Source organism: Bubalus bubalis, chromosome X (assembly GCF_019923935.1).
Source record: "Bubalus bubalis isolate 160015118507 breed Murrah chromosome X, NDDB_SH_1, whole genome shotgun sequence".
NCBI lineage: Eukaryota > Metazoa > Chordata > Mammalia > Artiodactyla > Bovidae > Bubalus > Bubalus bubalis.
This window is the reverse complement of record NC_059181.1, coordinates 9,732,484-9,754,079: the sequence shown is the minus strand read 5'-3', so window position 1 is coordinate 9,754,079 and position 21,596 is coordinate 9,732,484. Positions and strand designations below refer to the sequence as shown.

General features: G+C 39.9%; 1 protein-coding gene and 1 long non-coding RNA gene across 9 annotated transcripts in view; one reads left to right on the top strand and one right to left on the bottom strand.

The window, feature by feature from the left end:
* Positions 1–92: 92 nt before the first annotated feature.
* LOC112582114 overlaps positions 93–21,596 on the top strand; it is a 74,628-nt gene continuing 53,124 nt past the window's right edge. Inside the window, exons 1-3 of one of the 3 annotated variants that reach the window (XR_006548662.1) lie at positions 93–171; positions 3,518–3,575; positions 19,004–19,171. This is a non-coding gene — a long non-coding RNA (uncharacterized LOC112582114). Of the gene's footprint in view, positions 252–3,517; positions 3,576–19,003; positions 19,172–21,596 lie in introns of those variants that run through there. The other 2 variants (XR_006548663.1, XR_006548664.1) reach the window with 2 other exon arrangements.
* Positions 5,060–21,596, bottom strand: part of CA5B (carbonic anhydrase 5B) — a 103,191-nt gene continuing 86,654 nt past the window's right edge. For 4 of the 6 annotated variants that reach the window (XM_044936975.2, XM_044936973.1, XM_044936974.1 and 1 more), the window contains exons 3-7: positions 15,217–15,414; positions 11,364–11,459; positions 10,772–10,834; positions 9,544–9,699; positions 5,060–6,772 (exon numbers count right to left, since the gene is read on the bottom strand). In XM_044936975.2, coding sequence (XP_044792910.1) covers positions 6,593–6,772; positions 9,544–9,699; positions 10,772–10,834; positions 11,364–11,459; positions 15,217–15,414 — 693 coding nt within the window. In that variant the 3' untranslated portion in view covers positions 5,060–6,592. Of the gene's footprint in view, positions 6,773–9,543; positions 9,700–10,771; positions 10,835–11,363; positions 11,460–12,504; positions 12,624–15,216; positions 15,415–21,596 lie in introns of all 6 variants that reach the window. The other 2 variants (XM_006078605.4, XM_006078606.4) reach the window with 1 other exon arrangement.

The window sequence follows — 21,596 nt, the reverse complement described above, 5'->3', positions numbered from 1 at the left end:
AAACAGCATATTCTCGGGCGCCGCCATCTTGCCAGCGCCGCCACGCCCACAGGAGCCGGCCGGAAAAGGCGGGCTTGAGGACGTGCGCAGACGCAGTTGCTGCGCGGCTTCTCGGGCGAGAGTGGAGGGGAGCGTTTCTCTGCTCCGACTGACCTAAGACTAAAGGCCGGGGTAGGTAGCTCATCTTCCAAAAGTCTGCACAACTAAATGTCTCCTTCCCGAAAAAGGAGAAGGGGCACCTACCCCGCCCTGTAAGTAATTCTTCTCTCCTAGCGCTTCCCCAGTGCGTTATCATTACCTCTCCCCAGCTCATTGTGAGGTGTTTTGTGGTCAATAAGTTAGTTACACCGCTCCTTTTCTCATCACCCATTCACGAAGTCTCATCCTACACAACGCGGCTAGCCTTCCTTTCCAGTCCGAGGCTGTGCCTCCATTCGTGGCTCCACTTACTGTCGCCTTAGACAGAGCCCTACACTCCTCCCCTTTTCACTGACACCTGCCGGCTCTAGAGGCTACAGAGGTGCAACCTCTGCTCCCAAGGAATTTCCAACCTAGAAACAGGGAAGGACCAATTCATAGATAAGATTATTTGTTATAGGCAACTCAGTTTACATTACAAAGGCCACCTGGGAATTCAAGGAGAGCTTTCTAATAATGCCTGAGTTGTTCTGAAGGCGGTTGGGCTAACCCGCCTGCCAATGCAGAAAAGAGACGTGGGTTCGATACCTGGATGGGGAAGATCCCCTGGCATAGGAAATGGCAAACCGCTCCAGTATTCCTGGCCTGGAGAATCCCATGGACAGAGGACTCTGGCGGGCTACAGTCCATAGGGTAACAAAGAGTCTAACTACTGAAGCGACTTAGCACACAGGCACGAAGGGCTATTTACTCAGGTGGAGAAGGCTGGGAATGGAATTGCAGGTAAATCAGCACAAGGAAAGTCACTGAGCGATGAAACAACGTGGAATCTGCCAGAACCGCGAGAATTTTGGCCATCGAGTATAAAGGGCAATATGAGAGTATCAAGGAATACAGCGATAAAGGTGGCTGGTGCTAGGTTATGGCGAAGGGCCATTCCCAAAAGCTTTAATTATGCTCTGTATGGAATAGGGAACCGTTGCAAGTTGAGTTGAGGCTTTTGTGATCGTATTTGTGTTTTAGGTAAATGACTGGTTTGCAGTATAAAGGATACAGCCGGAATAAAGCAATCTAGGTGAGAGGTAACAAGGAATTAAACTGGGGCAACAAGAGTAAGAGATTGAGAAAGCAAAATCAATCCTGCTAATAATTAGGCTGTGGTTTACACACATAAGACCAAGAAAAAACGTTTCTCCCAAGGACACGTTGCAACTGCAAAAGGATTAACAACCCCCTTCTTTTAATAATTGGATAACTTCCTTCCTGGCTTGTCTTTGTTCCTCTCTCATCCAAATCAAAATTACTGAGATATCCAATTACTAAGCTGCCTGTTTCCATACTCCCTCCCTGAAATCATTCAGCAGAAGCCCAAACTCGTCATAAACTCTGCCTTACTCTTTCTTACAAAGACACTTGCATAAACAAGGCTCCAAGGTGGCCTTGTTCAGCTCAGTGCATCAGTAATTAGGAACATAGACTTTGGAGTCCGATGGACTGGGAAACTCAAGCCTTGACTATCTGATCTTTTTTTTTTTTTTTTTAAAGCTGAGTCCTAACCAGTAGACTGCCAGGGAACTCCCAGTTCCTAATGTTTAGTCCTCAGTTTTTTCATCTGTAAAAATCAGGGAAATGCTATATGTTGGCATAGTGCCTGACGATAATTAGTGTCCCAGAAACATTAGTTGTTATTAACAGCAGCAGTAGCTTGAAAACTTCCCAACGCCCTCAAGAGTGGATTAAATACTTGTCCTATGGGTGCTCCTTGCACAAGTATTTCACCTTTTATAACACCTATCACACTTTGTTGCCTCCATAAGACTTCATCTTGCACTATATCTTAAACTTCTTGAAGGTGGAGATTTGGCAGGTATAGCCTCTAACTAGAGAATTCCTTGGTTGGCACAAAATATAACTGTGCAGATCTCCAATTTTGCTGGTTTCTGTGACCAGGAATTATGCTGAGAATTGCTGCCATTCTGAAAGCATTAGTGTTTGGGTTGCTGTAACATTTCTTATGAATCAGACCAGACTCTCATGTCAGAATAATTAAAGATGTCTTCTAGGAAGATACTCCTAATTTAAAAAGATACAGATTTACATTTTATTCTATTATGATTTAGAAGTGAATATAAATCTTCATTTATAGGAGTTAGATATTTATCTTCAACAATTAACTGCTGAATTCATTTTCATGAATAAGTTTAAATTGCTCAACTTAATTTCATTACACAAGTTAGTCTAAAAGCCAGTTTCATTTCCAAACTATAGTTCCCATCATTTGATAAATCATAAGATAAAAATAAGATATACAAAAATGTAATGCAAAGATATAGTCTACTATGATATTCTGATAAATAGAACAAATTTATATTTATTCTGCAATGTAACATGTATTTTCTATTTTTCTTGGTGCCTGAAATATAACTTCTACTTATTCTCAAGTATACATGTTTTGGTTTATCCCTTCTTTATGGGAAAAAGCCTAAATTTTTGTCTTAAATTGTCAGTAGGAAATAGCTGATTATTCTTAAAAAGTTAAAATATTTTTACTTTAAAATATTTCACATTTATAAATATATAAATGATGTAATAGATAATGGTATTACAAATATGCTATTATTAAATGATTCTTAATTATTATGACAAAAGAATGATCCATAATTGTATTTTTTTCATTTATAGCAAGCATAAAAGGAGAGCAAGAAAAAAATGTTTACTATTTACCAGATTGGGAGTCTTTCAATTAATTTGGCTTTTTTATTGCTCTCATAGGACAGTAATACTGGGACTCACTGAATGGTCAATGCAGGAATTCTCATGAAAGAACATTTCTTGCCTACCATTAATTTCATTATTAAATCACCAGATGTACTCAGGGACATACAGTGGAGTCTCAAGTCCTCTTCAACACTCATTGCTATGCCAAAGGCTTTATATATTTTCCAGATTACAGTTATCACTAAAAGTAGCAAGATAAGATACTTATAAATGCATATTAATATGAAAATGCTTACAAATCAATATATGTACGACTGATTAAAAGTTTTCTTTGGAGGAAGGAGCTATCCAGTGGTAGTTATTCTTTATTCAGTTCTTTATTCAATCAGTTCTTATTCAGTTATTAGTGAATAAAGTTATTCTTTATTCATTCTTACTGATTCTTTTGTCTAGTGATAAGCTCAGAACAACACAACTGTTAGAATGGTGACAGATGGTATCCCCACCTAGAACCCAAACCAAAGTACCACTTTTGAAGAGTAGGTTGAATTTGAAAAGCAGGAATCCAAATGTATATAGGGACAAGTGTCTTAGTCTGTTCAGGCTGCCATAATAATATACCAGACTGGATGGCTTAAATAACAAGATTTATTTCTTACAGTTCTAGAGGCTGGGAAGTCCAAAATCCAGGTGGTGGCAGATGGCATATTTGGTGTCTGGTGAGTACTTTCTTACTGATTCATAGACGGCCATCTTCTTTCTGTGTCCTCACATGGTGGAAGGGCTGAGAGAGCTCTGTGGGGTCTCTTTTATAAGATCACTGACTCCATCATGAGGGCTCCAACCTCATGACCTAGTCATTTCCCAAAGGCTCTACCTTCTAATGGCATCACATTGAGGGTTAGGTTTCCAACATATGAATTTTGAGGGGACACAAACATTCAGTTCCTAACAAGAATGTAGTACTATTTATAGGTGAAGTAGCCAGTATTGTTAATATGTACTAATTAGATGGCAAAATTGAGCTTATTCGCTTAATTGAACTGTATCCATTTTGATCAGTAAAATTTGATATGAAAGAACTTAAAGTTGAATTGAAAAGACAATACAACATTAAGTAGAATAGTGATCAAAATTTGAGTCTTCTAGTGAATAGAAAAACACCTAAAGTGATTACAGTACTGTGTTTTTGCTAATATTGTACCAAAAGAATGTGTTCCCCCTGCCCCATCCCCCTATCCTGCCACCCCCCACTCCCCTGTGATCAAGAGAAGGGCATCTTCCTAAACTTTTTTGAGGTGGAAGCCTGGTTTTAGAATAACCAGCCTCACCGTAACCCATGTAGCCCTGGGAAAGGAGAAAGGGGCTGGCAGCTTGCCCTACTGGTGATGTCAGCAGATTGTGCACTGGTTCCATAGAAATTGGTAAGCTGAGGAGCACTGAATGGATCTTTCCATTCCTGCTTCTCTAGTAAATCCCTCATGAGTTTTCCAGTCATTTTTTGATCTGCATGTTGTCTCACTAATTTTACAAACATCTTAGACACTCAAAGAAACTAATAGGAACAAAAAGTCATTTAACAAATATTAACATTGTAAAGAAAGGGTTTTATTATATTATGTAATGAAAATGAGCAGCAATTGTAATACAAAGCAGGACATGGTTGAGAGTGAAAGAGGGTACTGTTAAAAACTACACCAGAACACTAGATGTAAGTTAATCAGGGGTGGCCAACCTGGACACACCCTATGAATATCTTCTGTATCTCTAAGATGGAAGGGCAGGTCAGGCATTCTGTGCATTGGTTCTCACTCCAATTTAGAAGACTCACTGCAATAGAATTTTACACTAAGAATTTGCAAGAAAGCTAGGACGGAAGCCTGTACATATCTCATGTGTGTACCTGTTAAAGATAACTATGGTTTGCAGTGGCTTCCCAGGTGATTCAGTGGGTAAAGAATCCACCTGCAATGCAGGAGACACAGGAGACGTGGGTTCGATCCCTGGGTCGGGAAGATCCCCTGGAGGAGGGCATGGCAACCCACTCCAGTATTCTTACCTGGAGAATTCCATGGACAGAGGAGCCTGGCGGGCTACAGTCCATAGGGTCGCAAAGAGTTGGACACAACTGAAGTGACTGAGCATGCACGCAGGCATGGTTTAAAACAGATAAAAATAAAGTTAACATAGCTTTTTCCCCATATTAATCTTGTAAAGAATTTTATTCATTTCCTAGAGCATGTATGCTTCCATTTTCCAGAGAAAGCATGCACTGTAGAAGCAATGCCTTCACCCTCTTCCTTTTTTAAGAGCAGAGATATGCCCCTAAACTTAAACATACAACTCCAACCCTATTTTTTCCCCTACTGAATTTATTAGTTACTTTTACTTGTGGTAAAATACACATTAAAATGAAATTTACCATCTTAACCTTTTTCATTGTATAGTTCAGTAGTGTTAAGTATATTCATCCAACCTTATCTTACAGATCAGATGACTAGCATACTAATGAAACAAATATACTAGTAAATGCAGTATTGAGTTTGAATACAGGCTTATAGGCAATTAGAAACATTCCACATATTTACAAGCAAGGGTGACTCTGGATTGGATTCCTCACAGTATATAGAATTATCTAGGTTTTATCTATCTGATGAGTTTCTTTCCTTCTTATTATAGCAAAAGTCTTCTAAACCACTGTATAAATTAGGACATTTATGTTATCTCTTACCTTGCACAGAACCTCAACTAATGAAATAAAATACAGTTCAGATAGTTTTAAAAGGAAGTCAAGATAGTTTTTTCATTGTGGAAAATATTATTGTATTCATTCTATGAATCAGTGTACATACAATGCAAAATAATACTGTAAACCATAGACTATTGTATTACTAGTCTTTTGAAAAATATTTCTGTAAAATAGATCATGAAAGCATTTTAAGTTCTAGGCACTCAAAGCATTTTCTTTAAAATATTCTGCATATGCTTTCCTTTTTCTTTTTTTTTTGAGATGAACATATTTGTGGTTATATTTTCCTCAGAATGCATATGCTTTCTATATGATCAAGCCTTTAAGTAGAACATCTGGCTTTCAGAAATACAAAAGAATTTCCAGATATAAGTATACACTTGTGTTTTTAGGATTACAAAATATTTTTTCTATATTATTAATTGATAGTAAGTAATCATATCATGTGTTAGTGATGACAACTAAGTGTTGAGGCACATATACCCACTGAGAAGGCCTTATAAAAGAACACACAGTCATGTTTTAAAATCAGATATACCTAAAACATAGTCAATGTTCAACCAAGAAGTGCCAGTCTGGGTCCTGTGGCTGTTTCTGAAAACCCTGCATTCTGGATGGTCAGTGTCTGTGCCTTACCAGTTGTTAAATCTTTTGATTCTCATCCCTACTTATAACTCTATAGAATCACCAACTGATAAATGTAAAAAGACAGCTCAAAAATGTTGCATGTAAAAAGATATTACAGCTACCAACAGGTTGCTATAAGAGAAACTTGTATCTCTTACTGGTACTTCAGTGATAAACATCAGTAGCAATAAAAGTAAAAATTTGTTTACTAAAGAGCTTCCCTCAAAGACTAAGGAACACTGCCATACGAAGAAAGGCTCGTTTATAATTATTAACTGCAGGCATTTAGAAGAGTCTAGTTGACAATATTTAAAGAAGTAGTATATATTTAAGCAAGATAACTACCTAGATAATGGCATCTTAGGGAGTCACTTGGCTGGTGGAAGGCTTGGGTTTTGCTTGTATGTTCAGCACATAGTCATGACGGAAGGATGAGCGGACAGTGCGGTTCATTAGGGGCTGAAGGGGGCGGAAGTTATCCACCATTTTTTTCTCTTTCTCCCCCTCGGAAGTGAAGAGCAGGGTTCGAAATTGCTCAAGCTAGAAACGGAAACAGGAAGCATAAATATTTTCAATAGAAAGATAGCTTTACTTCATGAATAAATTACTTTCATTTTTACTACTTTCATTTTAAACTTGTATATATTTATATAGCTAAAAGAACAGAAGGAATTATGTGCATCTGTATAAATAAAAGACCAAAAGGATTTATCCAAACAATGATTAACACTTAGTGGTAAGATTATAGGCAGCTAGGATTATTGATGACAGCTAACATTTTTTTCTTACTGAATTTTCTGTGTTGAAATTTCATTTGAAAAGTTCTCACATGGGCCACTGACCCTCTGATTTATTTTATTTATTTTTCAATGTTATATCAATTTTTAAATATGAAGGATAGTAATAGACTAAATGCATAGGTCCCCAAGACCAGTCTTATGAGCAAACTCTGTATTGTCATTTATTTATGGTGGTTATCACTACACAAAATTTTTTTTTCTTTAAATTATGTTGTCTACTAGTTGCTATCTCTGTGACTTCTGTCTTTGATACATGGTTAGAAAAGCTTCCTCCATTTGGACGTATGAAAAGGTTTTCCTAGGCTTATCCTATACTTTTATGACAGTATTTTTAACACTTAATATGTCTGGAATATATTCTTGTCTAAGGTTTGAATGGTTGATCCAACTTTTTGTCCCCAAGTGTCTGCTCAATTGTCCCCATTGATCTTTATGAATAATCTCATCTTTTCCCCCTACTGAGCTGAGATGCATCCTTTATCATAAACTAAATTCTCATATCTACTTGGACATATTTCTGAATCTACATTTTTCATCCTATGATTGATCTCTTTATTTGTGTACCAGCACAACACTATTTGGGCTTCCTCAGTGGTAAAGAATCTGCCTGCTGATGCAGGAGCCGCCGATTCAATCCCTCGGTTGGGAAGATCCCCTGGAGGAGGAAATGGCAACCCACTCCAGTGTTCTTGCCTGGGAAATTCCATGGACAGAGGAGCTTGGTGGCCTATAGTCCATGGAGTCACAAAGAATCAGACAGGACTGAGTGACTGAGCACACAGCAATTTTAACTATTGAGGCTTTGTAACTTGGTTGATTTAATCATCTTTCATTTTCTCTTTCACAATTTCCCTGGCTATTTATTTATACTCTTTTTTTTCCCACATGAGGCCAGAAGTAGCCTATTTTTAAAATCCTATTGGTATATTTATTGGGATTACATCAAATTTATGGAATTCATGGACAATACAACTTAAGGAGAATTGACATTACAGGTATCTTTATGATGTCTTCCTATTCAATCACATGGAAGTAATTTTTTATCAGTTCAAGTCTATTGTGTCTTTCAGGAGTATTTTAAGTTTTCTTGTTAAGCTGATTCCAAGATATTTTGTATTTTTTCTTTCCATTATAAATAGCATTCTTTCTTCCATTATATCTTTTAACTGACTGTGATTTTTGCAAGTCAAAGGTACTGATTTCTAGAAATTAATATTGTACTCCACTTATTACTGAATTATCATATTTTTGTAGTAGTTCCTTTTATTGTTTCTCTAATTTATTTTTCTTTTCTTGTCTAATTATACTACTTTCAGAATAAAACTTAATTTAAAATTTAATATAGTAATATTCTTTTCCATATTAAGCATCCTACATACTTTAGAACTGAGATCAATCTATTTTATCAAATTAGGGAAGTCTCTATACATTCCTATTTTATTGAAAATTAAAAAGAAAAACATGAATGTTGAATTTTGCTAGTGCATTTTAAGAATCTGTGGAAATGATTATAATTTTTATATTTAGATTCATTGATATGATAAATAATATTCCTAGTATTGAGCCATCTTTGCATTACTGGAATAAATACTACTTGAACAGAGTATAAAATATATTTCTTTTAGCACACTGCTGGATTCTGTTTCTGAAATACTATTTTAGTTTTTGTGTTTTTTTTAACCACAACCTCTGTGTGATGTGCAGAATCCTAGTTCCCTGACCAGGGATCAAACCCAAGTCCCTTGCATTGGGGGTATGGAGTCTTAACCACTGAACCACCAAGGAAGTCCCTATTTTAGCTTTTTTAAAAATATATTCTTCAGAGATATCAGTCTGTAAATTTTTTTTTTTTTTTGGTCCTATCTTTGGTGGGTGTTGGTGTCAGTTATCCTGGCTTCATAAAAAAGGTTTTGGAACTTTTGTTCTTGTGAAAATGCTTTGTGATGAATTAAAATCCCATAAAACAAGCATAAGCAAATACTACTGCAGTTCACTTATATTATGAATTAAATAGGATTTGTGTGTTAACATAGTAATTAACACCTATTTAGTTTCTCGGGAAAAATAAACTCCAGGGTCAAAACAACTGACTTAAAATTCCTGGACACATGCTGCTGGCTTCTGTTTTTATCCTGAGGTTCCATAGCAAAATTCCCTTAAAGATTTTGAAGAGTTTTGAGCACATCCACTTTCAGCCTTCATTCTTCCCTTTAAAAGGGTCTTGTTTACATAAAGATTCATATTTACATATAAAATATATAATACATAAAACACATGTAATTGTCAAATATGGAAGTAAAAAGCTTATGTTTCTTAAGTTTTAACTCTTCTCTCTAGTTAATTTGAAGCATTCCCTAATTCATATCCAAAGTAACACAAGATGTTAGCACATTTTAATAAAAATATATAAGCATTACAAGATAGTAAAAACTGATGCCAAAGTTTGAGCTCAGCCTTGTTTTAAAGGCACAGACTAGAATTTCTTTACATAGAAATGTGGAAAGAACATACCTGATCATGATCAACCTCTACAGGCTGCTTCTTAATGATCCAAGTGACAGACTCAGAGAGTGGCGGTGTAGTCAGGGACCCCGAGTAGGTCCAGTAATCTGGGCAAGTAGGCATCAGACAGGAAGGGTCGAATGACCCAAATTCTGCAAGTGTGTCCTAGCAAGAGAAGGAGTCATTGAGTCATCATTTCATGGTGAAAACCACTCAGGAATCATATGTTGTGGTGATGATTCTAGGGGAGTCTGAGGACCTGCAGTGGTCCAGATGAGCTCCAGGTACCTCTGGTCACCTTAGGACAAAATCACACTCTTGCTTTGTTCTTACAATTAACCATGTATTTCTGATAGTCCTCGGTGGGAACAGAGCAAAAGCCATTTTCTCCCTCAGTTCTAGTGAGGTTAGCGCAGGCTGGCTCCCCTGAACTCTTTGAGAGGCATTAGGTAGTAGCTGGTGCATAAACATGGAGGTTTTTCATTTTCAAGAGAGACTAAAAGAATTCACCTTTCTAAAATGCAGTGCATTAGGAGGAGACAGGATCCTGGATTGAGAATGGGAGAGGGAGGGATGGGGACAGGGGAAGGAGGGCAGAAGAGTGGGAGAGAGAGAGAGAGAGGGAGAGGAAAAAGAGGGAGATGGGGAGGGAAGGAGTGGGAAGGAGGTGGGGGAGAGAGACAGAGGCAGGGAAGGGGAGGGAAGAGAGAGAAAATAGACTTTCAGAGAGTAGCCCCATCTGGGATTCTGAATATTGAACAATTAATCTTTGGGGCACACAGAAATATCCACCCTAAAGGATGTGGTAATTGTTCTGTAAGACTGGACAAACCAAGTTTCTATCATACTTTGTTCCCCACCTGTGGGAGGGTAGCTAGACTCCAGAAGGCTGCCCTGAGGGTTTGCACAAGGACTGAGAAGGAGCAGGGGGTTGGGGCCGAGAAGGGGACTCGTTATGCTCCTGAGTCCCTGAGTGCTCAGTGGCATGGCAGCCAAAGCAGAGCCATCCGTGCCCACCAACAGGATCACTTCTGTCCCCTGCAGAGTGTCCCAGGGCCAGGGGCTCTCTCAACAGAAGCATCATAAATGGCAAGTTGTCTTAGGGGGCGACTTTCAAAGAGAACCTCAGTTACACTGAGGTGAGTTACATTTCCCAATTCAAAGTGCCCTGTTATTGTCTCCACTCAGAGATTGAAACATAAAATATATCTCAAGTGATTTAGAGGGGAAAAATTACCTTGTGCTTAATTGATGGCAAAATATTCACCAGTTTCTGTAGCTCTTTGTGATGCTTGCCTAGCTAAAGAAACAATGAGAATATACTAAAAAAAACAATAGACATCTCACTTTTGAAACTGCAACAGAATGTAAAGTAAAATTAACCACCTAGTGATTATATAAAAACAAACCAACCATACTACTTAAGCTACATTTAAACTGGTAATTTAGAATGTTTTAAACATCACTGAATTCAATTAGACACAGAAAACTGAGCAGGCTGTTTGCTGACAGGGTCAAAGTGCCTATAGGCGAAGGTGCCCTGCTCCATTTAAGCATCATTTCTTTAATTAAAATTAAAAATTGTTCCACAAAGTAGCCATATTTCTTTTTTTTTAAAGTGGTCACATTTCCAGTGCTCAGTTGCCACAGGTTGCTTCTGACTACTGTACTGGACTGTGCATTTCTATACCATTTGAAATATATTCATGACAACCTTGTATTTTAAACAGTTTTATCTCAATATTTTTAGAACTTAAAATTGCAATGTTGTATCTTTTCATCCTAGGATTCAATATGTCATTTAAAGCTAGTAAGATTTTGTTTTTTACCTTTAAAAATACTCCTATCACAGCCAAACCATTTTCTTCCAGTGCTGCATCCTCAAAGTGTTCAAACTTGACTGCATTCCAATGCACCAAGTGCAGCTGAAACACCATTAAAAAACGGTTTGACACATAATCATGTAGGATTGCTCAAAAACAGCCTTGTTCACATATATTTACTGTGCTTCCTCACCCAAAATAAAGCCACTGAGAAAAGCATATGACAATCTGGTGCAAAATAAGACAGAATTAAAGAACAGGAAGAAATATATACAGGGGCAGTAATTAATACTTTGGAATAGGCTTTATTGGGGGTGAAAATTTTGTATACACATATATGTGTATATATCTGTCTCCAAGTGATTAACATTTCAGTGAGGGAGCAACATTTGTCTATTCCCATCCTGATTTGCATGAAACACTCATATACAAAATCCATTTGCATCTAAAGGAGAGATGTTTATGTTGAGAGAAATAGATTCTCCCTATGTGGACTAGGAGTTTAGGACAAATTTGTTCGAGGCATAACCACTTAAAATGTGTTTCTTTTTAAGGTACCATTTAAAACTAAATTAGGTGGAAAGTTGTTAAGAAGAAATTCTATGTATTTTGGCCCCTTTTATTTCCCTGCAAATCATTCCTTGTCCATCATTCATGAATCCTCACCCTGCCTCCCAAGTGACACTCTCAAGGTCATTTTTAACTTTTTCCTCTCCTTTCCTGAAGAGGACACTGCCTCCAAGTCATTTTGCTTTAATTTCAAAAGTGCTTGTTGAGCCGTACTCTTTTTCTCTATTTCTATTGCCACCACTTTCATTTAGGCTCCCACCATCTCTCACTTGGGTTAATTTGACCTGGTGGCCCTGCACTGTTGCCTGTGTTATTAATTGAGGCTATCGTGTGAGCCTAGCTTAGAATTCTAGAAGAATTCTGTTTCAGGACCTTAAGGTTGATTTCTGTCATATTATTTGAAATGAGGGCAGTTGTCATTTTTACATGTTTAAACTGGGAATCATCAAATATGCCCCTGAGAGAGTTAGCATTTATAGGAATTACCTGATTCTTCCTGATAATTTCTTAGAACTGGAAACTCAGAACTGTTCCTTCTTCTCCACTGTTGTCACTGTTCCCAAACTTCTCAACTTACCTCTGCTGGGTAACATTTGCTGTCCACGGTATGCTCAGAGCCCCAGGCATCAATGGCCCCCCAGTGAAAATGGAACTGCTTTAATCGGTAGTTGTGTTCCAGGGGTCCTCCCTCGATCACTGAAATGGTACATCCAACAATTCAGGGGATTTGATGTTTTTGATGTCGTGGAGAAATGCAGGGGAAAAGCAGACTCTGTGGGGGGACCTTCTCATGAACTGTCTTAGATGGAGCACACTGTATTATATACCAGTGTTTATAAACTTGATTTCCATGCAGTTAATACATGTGTAAGGGCAAAACCTGCACTCGGAATGACACCAGGATTTAACTATACTCCAAGCTGCACACAATTGTTAAAGGCTAATTCTTGCCTTAGTTTTATGGTCTATATTTACTATGCCCAGTGTTTTTTATGCACAATAAAATGCAAATTTCTCAGCATATTTATCTAACAGTCTTATAAAACTGAAATACAGGTACAAAAGATACTTTCTTTTTTATGCGCCAGCACTTTGCTTTTCAATTTTTGAAGATAACAGTGTTTCTTTTCCTTACATTGAAATGGAAAAGGAAATTTGCAAATCAAAAACTATCACCTATCTCCGTCCGACAGAGTGAACAATGTGAGTCATCCACATACTTTACTTTCTGGAACTACTGAAATCAGTCCATTATAGGGGAAATGTCAGATACGAGTTTTAAAAGTCATCCTTCCTCAGGCTTTGGGTTGTGCAGTTTTGTTTTTTTTTGCTTTAATTTGCTGAAGCTGTTAGTTCCTCATTTCTGGCATCTGAGCAGACCCTGGCGATGTCTGTTCATGGTTAAACCATACAACGGGAAAACCTAATCTTCCATCTCATCTGTATTAATTATTTTAGAGTTTACTGCCTCATTAGTTGAATTTTATGTATGCAAATGACTGAGTACAGTCATCCAGAGGTCCAAATACTTTGGCTATGTCATGTAGTGGTCTACTGTTTATCTTACTGGCTTTCATAAATGTTTTACATAATTTCCTTTTTTGAAAAGAGAGAGTTTAAAAAAAAAAAGGAGTTTTGTAAGGGTGAGCAAAGACACCAATGACTACTTTTCTTTGAGGGCTAGGGGAAGTACAGAGAATAATACCACATGATTCACTAAATTAGTAAGAGGATGATACTAAAGAGTAATCTAAAAAATTCTTATTTTTCTATGCCAGCTCCATATTGTGAGCATGAGTTTTGCAAATGTTCAGTCTAATCTGTTGGGTGAAACTGAAATCCTGCCTGGCCACATGTGGAATCTTCTCAGACCGGGGATTGAACCCATGTACCCTGCACTAACAGGCAGATTCTTAATGACTGGACCACCAGGGAAGTTCTAAGATATACTTTTAACTTTATTCATTAACACTTTCATGGATGCATTTCACCTTCATAAGAGAAAATCAAAGTTTCTCAATCTTAGCTCTATTGATTTTTTTTTGCAATAAAGGATGATTTAGACCTAATAAAAATCAAATTTAATTACTGTATCAGTATTGGTAATAGAAACAAATGCTCTCCAGCGAGTGCATCTATTGATATTTGAAGCTGGATAACTCTTCATAAATGCTGGTGATTGTGGCCTCGACCCACGAGATGCCGATAGCACACTCCTCCCAATGTGACAACCAAAATGCCTATAGATGTTGCCGTGTCCCTAGTCCCTGGGGAGGGAGGGGTAGCAAAACTGCCAGTGGCTGAGAACCATTCCTTAAGATGGATCATGTGCTTAGTTGCTCAGTCATGTCTGACTCTTTGCGACCCCACAGACTGTAGCCTGCCAGGGTCCTCTCTCCATGGGATCCTCCAGCCAGGAAGATTGGAGTGGGTTGCCATTTCCTCCTCCAGGGGATCTTCCCGACCCAGGGATCAAACCTGTGTCTCCTGCATTGCAGGCAGATTCTTTGCCTGCTGAGCCATGGATCAATCATTGCTTAAGATACATTATTTCAAATAACAATTATTTCAGACAAATTAAGATTATTTGATACTATCAAATTCAGTTTGAAAAAAGAATCCTGCATAGAATTAATCACATGGTTTTCAATAGACACTAAAAGTTTCAGGTAAACTTTGAAGTCATTAGATTAGTTTATATCTGGATAGGCTGAAAAAAAGTAGATGTAAAAGCAATATAATATTTGAATTTTAAAATCTCTTTTAAATTGTGCTTCATTTACGCTAGGTAATATTGTTTAACAAAATTAACAGAACATGAGTTTCCATTTTTCTTATACACCATTGGTCTCTTAACTAGTTTAGACTGTAACCTCATGCACACATGAATATGCTTTTTGCCCCATTTCAGTGGTATTGTAGTCTCATCAGTTAGATCTATTTAAATAATATTACAGTCTAAATAAAAGTGTCTTGTAAAGTCAGCAAGCAGAGAAAATTTGTACATATGCAATACACATATGCAAAAGAAATTTCTAGCAAGGGTTTAATTTCAAAGCCTATCTTTTTATCACTTACAAATTCTCTCTATAGAGATATTTGTTCACTAATGAAAAATACTACCGATACGAGAGGAAAACGTTCATAAAAAAGAGAAGGGCCTTCTTCCATACATTATGAAAGTAAGTCCAGTGAGTCCCATACCACTGTTACCGAAAGAGTTCCCGGGGCTGTGCGGACATGAAGCTGTCCCTTTAACTCCGGATGAGACCACGGGTCTGGCTCTCACCTGATTTATCTGCAGAATCTTCAAATTCCACGAGGAAAGAGTACCCGTTATTCCAGACGTGGAGGCACGTGGTCGGGTCATAAGAGATGGTGAGCGGTTGTAAGCCAGGATCGTAGACACTGTCCTTCCACCGGATGTTGATGGGCGACTGGCGCTCACCCGCCGGGGCCAGGTCCACTTTCTCCCAGAGCGGGTGCACTAGGAGAAAGCACATCGGGGCTGTCATGGAGAGGCCCACGAGCTGGAATCCTCACCGCGGGGGTCATATGGGCCCACGGAGGTGTGTCCTCTGAGTTCACGTCTTATGGGAGCCAGCTGTGAGGATTAGGCAGACATCCTGCAAAGCCTGGCCAGACGCTAGCATTGCTAAGGTCCCTGGAGTTCTGTCTGTCACTTGCGTAGCTATGACACTGTAAGTTCAGGGGTACACGCACACTCTGTCTCACACGGCATCACTGGTGCTGATTTTTCTACCAGAGTCAAGCGCTAGGTCTTTGTGGCAAGTCTCTGAGAAATCTCAACAAATTCCTTATAATAAAGAGAGCTATGCACCTGTGATGCACAGACTCCACGTGCGTAATTCGGGTTGTCCAGGTCTCTGCCCTTTAGAAGCAGCAGACAGCAGGAAAACCAGACAAAATATGAATTGAGATAAATCATGACCAGTGCCCCTCTGTACCTCATCCCACCGCCGAGAACGAGCCTGAGGATTTGAGAAAGTGACAAGGCAGCTGCAGCCCAGTCAAACCCCTCTGTGCATGGCAGGGTCCCTGGTACTCCACTTGTCAGAAAAAAACAGGCTTGCCTCTGGTTTCCTCTTACACGGGACATGGTTCTCTTCCTGAGATAGCTGCCGCAAGTGGGATTCTACAAGTGGCCCGCAGTATAGACACAGAGCGTGCCAAGGTAGTTTCTAGACCAGTAGTTCTCACAGGAGGGAGCTATGGGGACCCCAGGGGACATCTGGCAATGTCTGGAGACACTTTGAGTTGTCCGACTGGAGGAGGGTGCTACTGACATCTAGTGGCTAGAGGCCAGAGATGCAGCTAAACATCCTACATAGTAGCAGAACGGGCTTTCACAAGAATTATATGGTCCCAAATATCAGTAGTGCCAAAGTTGAGAAATCTTGGTCTAGAGCCAAAAGCAACAGGCAAACTCAGGGTATTCCCTTTTTTCTGCTCAGCTTTTCACATACTGCAGATCATCTCTTCTCTAGAGAAGTCTGAACCCAACGTTGTGGGTTTTCTCCCTCGGTATAAAGTAACTTCTGAAGAACAAAAATGTACTCGAGAGCAGGAGAACTTTCTGTTTCAGAAATCTAAAGTGAAAAATGAGGGGAACTGGCACCATATAATCATATTATTATTGGATTGGAATGCAGATTCCTTGCAGGCAGGAGCCATGTCTTCCTTCCCCTTTATTGTGCCCTGTAGCTCCTAATTTGATAAATGCCCTTTAATCTGAGCATGAATTATCCAAATGGTATTGTTGGGTTAAAAAGCTGTATTTGGTTAGTGTTTACTTTGGTATTTTAAAGCTTCCAGAAACCCCCAGAACAGCCCTGAGTCAGTCTTAAAGCTGACTGCCATCAGAGACCTGACAACATTTCCCTTGAGATGCCCAGAGGGGGACTGAGGCTTTGAGCATTCACACCCTTCAGAACCAGCTGGTGAGGGTCTGTCTCCCATGGAGACTAGGGAAGACAGGAATGATTAGCAGATGCCTAAAACGATGCCCTGTTTCACCTTTAATTGGCCCCCCACTTTGTTCAAGAAATGCCTAGAATCTTCTCCCTCACCCACAGAAACAGCAGCCTGAGGAAACCAGGCCTGTTCCTTCAGTGGCTCTTTTATGGTCATAATGGGCCTCCCAGGTGACACAGTAGTAAAGAATCCGCCTGCCAATGCAGGAGACACAAGAGACTCAGTTTGATCCCTGGGTTGGGAGGATCCCCTTACGTAGGAAATGGCAACCCACTCCAGTTATCTTGCCTGGAGAATTCCATGGATGGAGGAGCCTGGAGGGCTACAGTCATGGGGTCGCAAAGCATGCAGGCATGGTCATAATATTCCTATCAATTCACGCCCTTCAATTCACAAGTTTAGCTTCCAGGCTTTCCCCCACTCACCTCCTCCTTTTGGAACCCAATCCCCCCGCCCCTCCCTCCCACCCCCATCAGGGAGCCCTTGGTCACTGTCCCCTTAGAGAAGCCAGCTTTTGCCCAGGGCTTGTTTTGCCAATGATAAAGTCACATTTTTGTTCTCTTCTCTCTTCCTCCATTCTAACAAAGTACAGATTAAAATGATTTCTTGATGGTTGCTCAGACTTTGCCTCAAAGCAGGAAGATGATTACGTGCTCTGACAACGGAGCCGGTGTTTCCAGTTTCTTCTTGTGTGGGGAGAGTTTAAGGGGCTACACCACACTATTAGGTGTCATTAATGAAAGCCCTTAGATCTCATGTGCTTGGCTGGGCTTTATTTCTTGTTTATGTGACGGTTCCTGGCTTTGATTTTTCTTTGTGCTTGTATCACCTATGGCTCCAGCCTGGGCTGGGATGGGGGAGGGGCATCGCTTTTAGCCCTTGAGAAGCTTATTCTTGCCTTAGCCCCTCAGTTCCTGCTCTTCCTTCTCCTCAGAAGTCAATTTCCCCTCATTGAGTTTATGGCTGGCTCCTATTACATTTAGATATTGGGCTTGTCACTTCCTCAGTAAAATCTTCTCTCACTACCCTCTTATATAATATGATCACCTCTTCTTATTTTTTAATCACAACACTGTGATCTTTTTCCCTCACATTTATTACATAGGCATAGGCATAATTATATACATATGAAGGGTAGCACAATATGCTACTGTAGGGGAGTAAAAATCATTTTCCCTCAGCCTTTTAGGTCCTTAGCTGAGACCCCCACACCCCCACCGTAATAAAAAGACAGATTATAGGAAGGAAAAAAAATTAATTACCTACTTACTTACTGGAATCCCCACAAGGATATAAAACTGAAAAGGCATCTGGAAAATTGTGGCTTAAATACTATTGAGCTAAGGGCTGGGACCAGTCTGGGACTTCAAAGGGGAGGAATGAATTTCACAGGAAGGTGAGAAGAGGAAATACATCCTAAACAAAGTTTATAGAAAGGTGAAAAAGTTATCTCCAGTAATAGTTGTCTTCCAGGTACAGGCCCCCTTTCTAATGTAAATGTATCTTGCAAAAAACCTGGTAATTTATACTCTGTTTCCAGCACTTCTTTGTCTGCAGTGTCTCAAAATAATCAGCTCAAAATAATCCATATGTCAAAGAGGCATATTTTGGGGTAGTGGAAGGGAACCGAATATGCAACCCCCAAATATATCTCTTTGGTATAAGGATTATTTTGAGAAACAGCAGACATAGGCGAAGCTCTAGAAACAGAATGGAAGTTACCAATTTGTAAAGGAAATTTACATTTCCAGCAGAAAGCTCCATTTGAAAGGGTGTCTCCCTCTCAGTATCAGGAAGAGGAGGATGACTAAGTCACCAAAAACTCATCAGTCAAGAATGCAGGACTTAGATCTGTAGAACAGCCTTACCCTTGTTGAATGTGCTTTTCCTGGTCATCTCTAATAACACCCCTGTCTCAGCAGCTTCTTTTGTCTGTAGCTAGAGTGGGTATTGAAGGTGGTGTCTAGGGCCACCTGGAGGAATTACTGTTTTCCTGGGTCACTGCCATGTTATCGAGGAGGTATGCATGTTATTAAACCCTTTTTGTTTGTTTGTTTTCCTGTTAATCTGCCTTATTACAGAGGCCTCAGCCAGGACCCTAGAAGGCTAGAGGGAAAATGAGTTCTCCTCCTGCTGCTGCTTCTGCTGCTGCTGCTGCTAAGTCGCTTCAGTCGTGTCCGACTCTGTGCGACCCCATAGACGGCAGCCCACCAGGCTCCCCCGTCCCTGGGATTCTCCAGGCAAGAACACTGGAGTGGGTTGCCATTTCCTTCTCCAATGCATAAAAGTGAAAAGTGAAAGTGAAGTCGCTCAGTCGTGTCCGACCCTCAGCGACCCCCTGGACTGCAGCCTACCAGGCTCCTCCATCCATGGGATTTTCCAGGCAAGAGTAGTGGAGTGGGGTGCCATTGCCTTCTCCCAGATATGCAGCTAATACCACTCTAATGGCAGAAAGTGCAGAGAAACTAAAGAGTCTCTTGATGAGGGTGAAAAAGCTGGCTTAAAACTCAATATTCAAAAAACTAAAATCATGGCATCTGGTCCCACCACTTCATGGCATATAGATGAGGAAACAGTGGAAACAGTGACAGATTTTATTTTCCTGGACTCCATAATCACTGTAGACGGTGACTGTTACCAAGAAATTAAAAGACACTTGCTCCTTGGAAGAAAAGCTATGAAAAAACCTAGACAGCATATTCAAAAGAAGAGACATCACTTTGCTGACAAAGGTCCATCTAGTCAAAGCTATGGTTTTTCCAGTAGTCATGTATGGATGTGAGAGTCAGACTATAAAGAAAGCTGAGCACCAAAAAATTGATGCTTTCGAGTTGTGGTGCTGGAGAAGACTCTTGAAAGTCCCTTGGACTGCAAGGAGATCCAACCAGTCCATCCTAAAGGAAATCAACCCTGAATATTCATTGGAAGGACTGATGCTGAAACTGAAGCTCCAATATTTTGGCCACCTGATGCGGGGAGCTGACTCATTGGAAAAGACCCTGATGCTGGGAAAGATTGAAGGTGGGAGGAGAAGGGGATGACAGAGGATGAGCTTGTTGGATGGCATCATCAAGTTAGTGGACATGACTTTGAACAAACTCTGGGAGATAGTGAAGGACAGAGGAGGCTGGCGGGCTGCAGTCCATGGGGTTGGAAAGAGTGGGACATGACTTAGCGACTGAATATCAATGGCTGCAGAGACCCCTGAGGCTGTTACTGTAATTCCAAAGGGCTCTTAATAGGTTCGTGGTTTCTCAAGATTATTTGAAAGTTAATGGAAGACAACACATTCTGGATATCCCAGCCTCTGTTATCTGGGGAATACAGAATTTTTTGTGAAGACATTGCAAAACAAACTTTTGAGTACTGTTGTTCTCCAGGCTTTATTGGTATTCTTTAAAATTGGCGCACTAATAGAACCGTTTTCTAACACTGTTCAGTTATTAATAGATAAGTACTGTAAACTAGAACTTTCTCTGATGATGAAAATGGCTGATACAGTAAGTGCTAGGCACTTGTGGCTATTGTCAGCTACAGATTGGCATTTGCCATGGGCACTTGCCATCCATCTCTGCAAGAATTAAATTATGTATTGCTACAGCTGCTGATTTTCAACACCACCTGAAAGGAGATCAGGATTGAGAGTAGAAATGTGGCCCTCTGTGCTCAGGGAAAACCTGCAGTACAGGTCTTCAGATAGATATTTTCAGGAGCCGATTTTATGAGCCCAGTTCTTGTATCTCCTCATGTAGAAAAGCACTAATATCCTTCATGGTGACGACTGCTCCTCGTGACTAGACATTTAGGCTCAATTTCAGTAGGTGATGCATGAAATGTAATTGATTTTCTTTTCATTTTGGGTAACTGGTGCAGGCTTTTATCTTTATTTTATCATATTACCAGTCCGCAGGGTTAGGACTGTCAACATTTACTGTCTGTAACTTGAGATCACAGCAAATGGCAGTTTGAGTTGACACCAGTGATTGCCTGGGGCTGATGGGGAGTAAAGGTAGAGCACAGGGCACAGGCCCCAGTGAAACACTGCTTCTCAACCTGCCATACCCTCCTCCTCCTTAGTCAGTCTTGGCTGTGCTTCCCAGATCCTGAAAATGGTCAGACATCTGAGGGAGCTGCTGAGCATATGACATGATGATGGTGGTGATGACGTAACAACTGTGGTACTGGAGCACTGAGTTCTCGCTGTGTGGGAGGCGCTCGCTAAGGACTTTGAACATTATCTTTTCTAACCCTCAACAATTTTGGATCATTTTTGGTCACTGGGCCTTATGCTGAGGTACTGAGTTTATAGGAACAATGAGTATTGTCCTTACAGCTAAACAGATGAGGGACCAGGACATGCTCAATGGCTCAGGGCAGCAAAGACCAAATATTATCCTGGGTGAAACAAAGAGGGACAGTATAAATGTCTAAAGCAAAACCAAATCATGACTGTCATCAGTCTGTCTTAGTAAGCTACAAACAAGAACATGTGATGTGGGAAATTAATCAAGGGTAGCCCCTCATCCCTACATCACTACCACTTTTTGTTTTTGTTGTTACCAAAAGGAGCAAACTGTTTTATGGGTTTGTTTTTTTTTTTGGCCCCACCACTAGGCTTGTGGTATCTTGCTTCCCCAGCCAGGGATCAAACCAGGGCCCTTGTCAGTGAAAGTG